Source organism: Otolemur garnettii, unplaced genomic scaffold (assembly GCF_000181295.1).
Source record: "Otolemur garnettii isolate 467f Iridium unplaced genomic scaffold, OtoGar3 scaffold00232, whole genome shotgun sequence".
Taxonomy (NCBI): Eukaryota; Metazoa; Chordata; class Mammalia; order Primates; family Galagidae; genus Otolemur; species Otolemur garnettii.
In genome coordinates, this window is record NW_003852627.1 from 518,811 (window position 1) to 527,405 (window position 8,595).

General features: G+C 48.2%; 1 protein-coding gene across 1 annotated transcript in view; it reads right to left on the reverse strand.

Annotated features, from left to right (window-relative positions):
- Nucleotides 1-4,976: 4,976 nt before the first annotated feature.
- USP7 (ubiquitin specific peptidase 7) overlaps nt 4,977-8,595 on the reverse strand; it is a 40,398-nt gene continuing 36,779 nt past the window's right edge. The window contains exons 25-29 of the mRNA XM_023508218.1: nt 8,354-8,453; nt 7,186-7,305; nt 6,949-7,020; nt 6,717-6,807; nt 4,977-6,252 (exon numbers count right to left, since the gene is read on the reverse strand). Coding sequence (XP_023363986.1) covers nt 6,146-6,252; nt 6,717-6,807; nt 6,949-7,020; nt 7,186-7,305; nt 8,354-8,453 — 490 coding nt within the window. The 3' untranslated portion in view covers nt 4,977-6,145. The remainder of the gene's footprint in view (nt 6,253-6,716; nt 6,808-6,948; nt 7,021-7,185; nt 7,306-8,353; nt 8,454-8,595) is intronic.

Sequence of the window (8,595 nt, forward strand, 5' to 3'; positions counted from 1 at the left end):
CTATTTTTTGGTTGCAGCCATCATTGTTGTTTGGAGGACCCAGGCTGGATTCAAACCCACCACCTCAGGTGTATGTGGCTGGTGCCTTAGCCACTTGAGCCACAGGCGCCGAGCCTATCTTTTCAACTAAGATGAATTTCATAGAGAAAGAGAAGATTGGGGGTAAAGAAGAGAAAACCAGAAAGCCATAGGCCTTGAAGAACAGTCTTAGGCCAGACATGGTGGCTCACACCTGTCATCCTAGCACTTTGTATGTGTGGGGCCAGGTAGATTACCTGAGCCTAGGAGTTTGAGACCAGCAAGTGAGATCTTATCAGAAAAACTAACTGGGTGTTGTGGCAGGTGCCTGTAGTCCCAGTTACTTGGGCATCAGAGGCAAGAGGGTTGCTCAAGCCCAGGAGTTTGAGGTTGCTATGAGCCATGACGCCACGGCACTCTACCCAGGGCACAGAGTGAGACTCTGTCAATCAATCAATAAATAAAAGCATCTTCACCAAAGTGAGGCTGAAGCCAACACTGTCCTGTCTTGTAGATGAAGAAGTCACAGTCCAGAGATGGGTTTGTCCAGAAACTCAGTTTGCTGCTGAAGACCTTGCATCAGGAAGAAAGGTACAGAACTGAGGCCAGTATGTGTACAGCTGAAGGTGTGGGATTAACTGGCTTCTGCCGAGTAGTCTGTGGCCAACAGGCAGAAGGATTCCAAGGGGCCTCCAGGTCAAGCCAACAGCCACACTATCCAAAGCCTGGTGTGCTAGGCCAACAGGCCCCGATGTTACCCAGTCCAGGACACGCTCAGGACCAGATTTCTCAGGATATGAAGGTCCCGATGCCTGTACTCCTGCCATTCTCACCAGATGCCCCGAGGAATCAGGAGACCCAACTTCCAAGCTGATACTTGCTGGGGACCTGGAAGCCTCTTCCCATATCCAAACAGAGACCTACCTTAACAGGACTTTCAGGATCAGATGGTGACGTTTCTGACACAGATCAGGCACCCAGTACCTGGGTACCCTGGCCCTAAGACTAGGGAAGCACACTCTCATTCGTGATGGCTCAGGACACAGGGGTGCCAAGTCAACACAAGCTGACAGAGATGCTCCAGGAGGGACAACACAGGTGGTGACCCAGGCTCGCTCTCCCCAGGTGAGGCTGTGTGGTATGACAGGACTTGGTGGCCCTGGAAGCAGCAGTCCTGGGGTTGCCTAGTTCTGCAAGGCTAAAGCCAGCTGTCGGCCTGAAGGTCCAACAGTGGCCCTTGGTTGTGATTGATCCCGAGCATCCCACAGTCCTACAGCTTCTCATGTTTGCTCACACGGCTGCTCCTGAGACACAGTGCTGGCTGCATCTTCAGAGGGCTCTGATGTCTTAACTATCCTCCACCCCAGGAGTGCCTTCACTGGCCCAAGTCGGTTGCCACTGTGACTTCCACAGCAGCCAGACCCCCAGCAGGTCTGCAGTCTTCTACCTCAACTCCATAAAGCAACTCCCAGGCCTTTTGCTTTTAGACTGCTCAGTGTTAGGAGAATGTCCCTTGCCAGCTCTTAAAAGTGGGGGAATTCACATTGAAAATCCAGGCTTCTCAACTTTTACATTTTGTTAGCACAGCCATGCAGGACCTGGGTTCGTAAAAGGCAGCAGCAGTGGGCTAGATCATGGCTGCCCATGGCCTTGCCCCTCCGCAGTCAACACCTGGTCAACAAAGGCCTAGGCCACAGCTGCCACCTAAGTCTTCATGTGAGGCCTCATTTTCTGGCCCCGCAAGGCTGTCTCTTTACTCACTTTCTGGGGTCTGACAGGAGGCCAGGCCAAGAGGTGTGGCCAGGAGAGCCCTGACACTCAGAGCAAGACTGCACCCCACCCTGGCCCGGAGAGCGCAGCAGGTTGCTGCCTCCTCACCTGATACTAGGACAGCTTCCTCCTGCCATCCAGGGAGGGCCAAGCTGGGCTACCCAGAAAGTGGGAGGGTGGGGTGGGAAGCAAGTTGGCGGTCTGAACGCTCACTCTGCACTTGGCAAGTCCAGGTTCTGGTCTACCTGAGCTACCAAATACCTCCATGCCAATCACCTTGCGGCTGCAACTAGAGGCTGCCTTGCTCCGTGACAGTTAAGCAGGAGCTGAAGGAGCATCCCCCCACCCCCACCCTCAGCTTATCATAGGAGCTGATGGGAGGGCGTGGTGCTGGCTCCAGGACAGGATCTGTTATCGGCAGCTGCCGAGGCCTCCTGAACCCATGCCCACCTCAGCCTGGAGTTCTCAGCTGGGACAGACTCCTGGTGCGGGTGGGGTCACCAAGGGGCCACCAGTGATGCCAGGCTGAGATCCTTAAGCAGCTGCAGGCATAAGCCTTACCCCTGCTACCCCCCAACTTACCAGGGAGGCACACTGACCACCTTCCCTGCCTCCTGCCCTGTGGTAAGGCCCATTGCAAGGAAGTGGGTTGGCAAAGTGGCATCTGGTCTTTACTAGTGGGGAAGATTATCCTCACAACAGGAGTTGGGCTTCACGCCTCATCTGAGGCTGTAGCTCCTTCCTCCTCCCAAACTCCCAAATCTCCTGTGAACACCTAAACGCCGACAGCCAGATCCAGCCACTGGTGGTTTATATCTTAGGTGGGCTATCACCCCCTGGTCTTTCCTGAAACTGCATAACCACTTCTGCTGACATTCAAGGTTGCCTGGGGGGGGAGGGTGTCTCCATTACCAGGGCTCACCCACAGTCAGAGGCTGTGAAGAGCAAGTCAGCAGAAGGAACACAAGCACCCAGGGGCAAGACACGTGAATTTGGAGACTTTGTCCTTATTTCACTTTGTTCCCACACAGAAAATGCCCCCCAAACATGTGTTAATAAACTGGCCATAAAAATGACCACTGCAATGCACTCGTGTTTTATCAACTCAGCAACTCAGTGAGGAGGCTAATCTTTCTACCAATTCACAAGGTTAGAAGTGGATTATGCACTATGGTAGGCATAGTCACATGCGCCTATTCAAATTGGCATTTAAGAATTCACTACGTTGGTGCCAGAGACACCAGTGATCACTGCACAAGTAGAGCAGAGCATCTCCACTGCAGCAGGAAGTTTGGGGGACAGGGCAGGGTTGGAATGAAAATGGCAAGGCCAGGAGAGCTACACATTACCCCAATGTAAGTCCTGGGAGGAACTGTCTCAACTCAGTGACCTCTCATACCCTTAGCAGACCCACCTGTCAACCAGACTGTTCCAGCAATCACACCTGGACTATTCATTGTCTGAGAGGACTGTTTCAAGCTATGAAAACAGGCAAATTGTTTTCCCTCTAATCCAAGGGTTAGCAAACCAAAGGCCTGCTGGTATAAAGGTTTATTGGAACTCGGCCTCTCCTGTTCGCTACTATGGCTGTCCTGCTGTGTCAACAGAGCTGAGTGACTACAAGAGAGGTCACTACTTGGTCCGCAGAGCCAGCAGTATTTACCGTCTGGCCTTTTACAGAAACTTTGCCAACCCTGGTGCTAATCTAATAAGCTAAGACCACAAAAAAAGCAATGTCTTTCTAACACATCATCCCTCAGCTCAAACAGCCTTGGGTACTACAAGTTTTACAAGTGCTTGCTTTAACTATTGAGGTGGTTTCAAACTCACAAATCTCCATCCCACACACCATCAACATGCCCCGAAAATCGTGGCCCCCACCCTTCCTGCTGTAATCGCACATTTATTTTCATGTGGCCACCCCTGGCTGGCACCACTGTAGACACCTGCCTGCCTCTCTTTCCTGCTGGATGTGCTGGTGGTCCCCAAGATGACCCTGTAGGGTCGGGGGGGGGGGCACAGGACACCTAATGTTACAGAGCAGCCTGCACCCAGGACTCTGCTGTTCGACACGAGCATGCTAACTTCTGCACGTTCATCTGCTCTTCTAATTTTTAGATGAGACCATTTCAGCACACTGCTTCCCTGGGACTAAAAGGCCCTGCTCTCACACACTGGCTCCAAGGGACACACTACCGTGAGGACTCCAATTGCTGTCAGCAGGTGGTATGGCCAGATGGTAGAGGGACAGGATACAGGACACCACCATCTCAGTGGTTTCAACAGAGCTGACGGAAAAGCAGTTTTCTTCCTTTAATGTGAAAGTTCCACTCCTGTCTTCCCACAACCAACTCAGGGAATCAAACTCCTCCTGACACCACCACCGGGAATGAATGGAAAGTAAACGCAGCACCCTGTCCCCACAACCAACTCGGGGAATCAAACTCCTCCTGACACCACCACTGGGAGTGAATGGAAAGTAAACGCATACTCGATGGACACATCACAACAAGTTCTTTGGAAAAAAACCAGTCGTTTAATATCTTAAGGGGAGCAGTAACTTTTAGTTACCTAAGACTATAAACAACCCCCAGCCAAAAATGAAAACAAATCAACACCTTCATGTTCATTCAAAGACAAACACACAGTGAATGGCTCTTGTCGCCCTGCCCAGAACTACTCCTTTTGCAGGAGGATGGCTCGGGTGGGGCAGGCTGCCCAGGGTCCCCGCTACTGATTTCTGTCACACTGTTTGGAAGGCAGCTCTGAGCGGGAAGGCACACACATTACAGTGGAAACTGAGAAAGGGGTCCAAGGTACAGACTGGCCCAGAGCCCAGGACAGCTACAGCCTAGGTATGTGACGAGGCCACGCGGTGAGCCACGTAAGGGTCACGTCCACCTGACAGTGTGCGTGCCTTCCAAGACTTACAACACATTTGATAGCATTTCCAGTCATCCCATTTGTACAGGGTTCCCTCCTGGAAAACCTTTAACTTCAAATGTAACTAGAGGAAAGGGAGGGAAAAAAGGAAAAGAAACAAACAACAAAAACCCAACTACCCCAAGAAACTGAAATCAGAGGGAAGTACATCTCAGTCAAAGCTTATTATAAATGAAAAGTTTCCCAACCCTGTTTCCAGGGAGAGTAGAAATCTTCCTCAACTTCCACGTCACTCGCTGAATTATAATTTTTATAGAAAATTTTATTCAACATACAACATTTTCCAGCAAAAAGGCAATATACAGGAAGAGTTGGTGTACACTGCTGCTACAGAAACAACCCCCCCAAAAAAATACCGAAAAAGGATGAAAAGTAAGTGTGACTTGCTGATTCTATTTACTGCACTCAAAACTAGACACGCAGCTGGCATTAGCTCCAAAATGAAAGGAAACGAGGCTGGGACTGAAAGAAAACTACACACAATGAATATCAACATCAGTGAGATTCACTTGCAGACTCACCCAACAAAAGGGAACCTCCTCCAAGTGGCAAATTGTACATGTCCATTCATTAAATATACAATTTCATGTTTCCTTTTTAACTTTTTTACAAAGTCATCAGCTTACTAACCACTAGCGAGCATGCCCTCTTGCTAACGGCTCTCTTGTTTGTTCTGTTCCATTTTAACGAAATTCTATTTATAATTCTTTCACCTGCTTATATGAACGGTCGAGATCAAGTGTGCCCAGAGGCAGCATAGTAAACCTTAATTGTATTTAACAATGTTTTCAACTTAATAAAAAGACCCCAAAACATCTGTCGGGACCAGGCTGCAGGACAGCAGTGGCTGAAGGGAGACCCCAAGCAGCCTGAGAGAAGAACCGAGGCAGGGCTGACAACGAACACAATGACGGGAAGAGCGCTATTTATTAGGTTGTGAGTTTCTCTGTTTTGCCTTTACAGATGCACAAAAGGTCATGAAAGTATAACTGAAGGAAATAGGTCAGATGAGCCTGAACACAAGACTTTCTAGCTGCAGGGCTGGTGCGCAGGACCCCGGAAGGCAGCCAGGCCACTCGTGCCAACCAGAACAGCCGAGAGGCCCTGGCCAGGGACCTGCGTCCTGCTAACCTCTTCTCCCCCGTTATGCTGACAGCTGCCTTGCATGTGGTTACCATAAAATAACTCTCACTGGCATCCAAGCTTTATAAAAACACCTTCATTTTTGCTCAAAAGGGCAGTCAATAGATACAGAGAAGCCAAACTGCACAGCCTCAACAAAATAAAATTAACATCAGCAGCAAATCCTCTTGCTGAAGACTTCGGAGAGAGTGCACGTGTGCCAAAGTTCTCCGCTGTTAAAAGGGGCACACACGCACGCACTGTCCCGCCTCGGACACACGGGGTAAGGAAGTCAGTTATGGATCTTAATAGCCTTTTCAAGGTAAGTGTAGCGACTCCTCTTTGGGGCTTTGTTGAAGTGGTCGAGCCCTAGCCAAGGCCGAGGATGAGACATGTTACCTGGTGGGGATAAAGAAAAGCAACTGAGACCAGAGAGTAACCCTTGAACCCCTGGGTCAGCAGCGGCCAAAACAGACATCCAGAACCAAAGTGAGAGTCCCGGGCGTCTTCAGGTATGAGTTCACAGGGAGGCCAGGGCCTTCTGAGCCAGGTGCTCACCTGGAGCCAAAGATGACCGCAGCCTGACCAGGCATCGCAGAGGCTTTGAGAAGGTGGGACCTGCACCTCTGGGCCACCACCACTTCAGCCTTAAGTGTTTTGCCACCACTGAATACATGCCCAAAGCTTTAATTAACCCTCTAATTATTCACAAGTTACAGGCTGCTACTGTCCGGTTACCCCCAAGTCACCTGCCAGAGAAGAGCAGGCACTGGACCTGGGACTGTCCACCTCCCGGCCATGTACCACCCCCGCTTCCTGGACTCACAGTTAAGGATAACTGCCCCCATAGAGAGGGCTCTTACCAGGCTGTGGCTCAAAGTCTTTCAAATTTACTTCATACTCATCTTCATTTATGTACTGGTGTCGGCCCATCATTACAATTGCAAATTTAAACTAAAAAAAAAAAAAAAATAATAATTAAAACTCCTCCATTAGTTCTGGGTATCTCCAAAACTCACATCTCTAGCACAAACAGCTAGGTCTCTTTTCCAGTGAAGACCTGAGCACGCTGCCCACTGAGTCCCCAGTGCACACCTTTTCAAACTCCTTCTCCTGGATATCCAGCAGACTCTGAATCCGCTTCATCACTTCTCTGAAATGCTCACCCTGGAACAGCAAAGAACATCTGTGCTCAGGCAGCTCAGTCCCACTATCCCGGTGCTGCCAAAACCAAGGACCAGCAACTCAGACTGGAGCCCTGGTTTAGTAACAACAGTTGTTCAAAAGCTTATGTTTTGACTGGAGTAGCTCAACCTACTGCGAGCATTGTACCTGGTGTATCCTCAGCAAAAATGGGATTCCAAATGTTCCGAACACCTCCTTGTGGAAATGAGCCACTGTGATGAGCATCTCATTTTCCTTGTCTATGTCCACCTGGTCCAAAGGTACTTCCTGGGGACACAGTTACACACAAGGTGAGCAGAGTTAATGCAGACAAAATGGGTACATTTAAATTCTGACATAGCACTTCAATAAGGTTAAACTATTTTTGCCCAAGTGCCACACCTGGATCTAGCTAGAAAAATAAGGAGTGCATAGTCAAAAGACATCTAAGTTTTTCCAAAAGAAAACTGAGTACGAAGAGACCAAATAATGTATTATTCCAGTTACCATGGTAATGTCAACAGCTCTAACCTCAAATGATCCACAGGCTCTACCTAGATTTGCTTGGTGGCCCATACTAAAGATTAATTTCTTTCTTTTATTTTTTTTCCTAAGACAAAGTCTCACTCTGTTGCCCTGAGTAGAGAGCCATGATGTCATAGCTCACAGTAACCTCAAACTCTTAGGCTTAAGCAACCCTCTTGCCTCAGCCTCCTGAGTAGCTAGGACTATAGTCAACCGCCACAACACTCAGCTAGTTTATATACACATAAAGACATACACATATCTTTTTTTTTTTTTTAAGTGGAGATGGGGTCTTAAATTCCTAAGAGATTAAGGGATCCAACTGCCTTGGCATCCCAGAGGGCTGGGATTACAGGTGCGAGCCACTGTGCTCGGCCCCTAAAGATTAATTTCTATAGACAAACATTACAAGCTTACACTCATGAGGTACCCCAAGAGTTGTCATATTCAAAATCAAAGTAGAACGGTGGTTACCAGGAAACAGAGGAAAGGTGGACTGTTCTAGTTTGGGAAGATGGAAAAGTTCTCAAGCAGAAAAGACAGTTGTACAGCAGCGTGAACGTACTTGATGCCCCAGAACAATACAGTTAAAAATGATTAAAACGGTAAATTTTATGTTCTATACACTTTATCGCAAAACATTCCTTAAAGTATGGAAGAAAAAAGTTATCCTCAGAAAACACCTCAACTATCAGTATATAATACAAACTAAACTGCTCACACAACTTGCTTCCAGATTCAGGAGGGCAGCAGACAGGCCCAGTCTAACCTCAAGGGCTCACAAGTTCTCTGCCGACAAGGGGACAGTTACCTCTATTCGAAACGTTCTACTCGTTGCAGGAGATAAACATTCTAATAGTTCATCTTCTTGATGCACACCAATAATTTTGTAGCTTACAATTTCTAGCAGCCTGAACAAAGAAAAAACAATGGCAAGAAAGTAAAGTACATATATTCGTGTAAAATAGTAGTAACAAAGAATAGTTTTCTAGAAGATAAATTGTATCCATAATGCTACCATGATACGTGCTTGTCCTTTTATTTTTTTTTTTT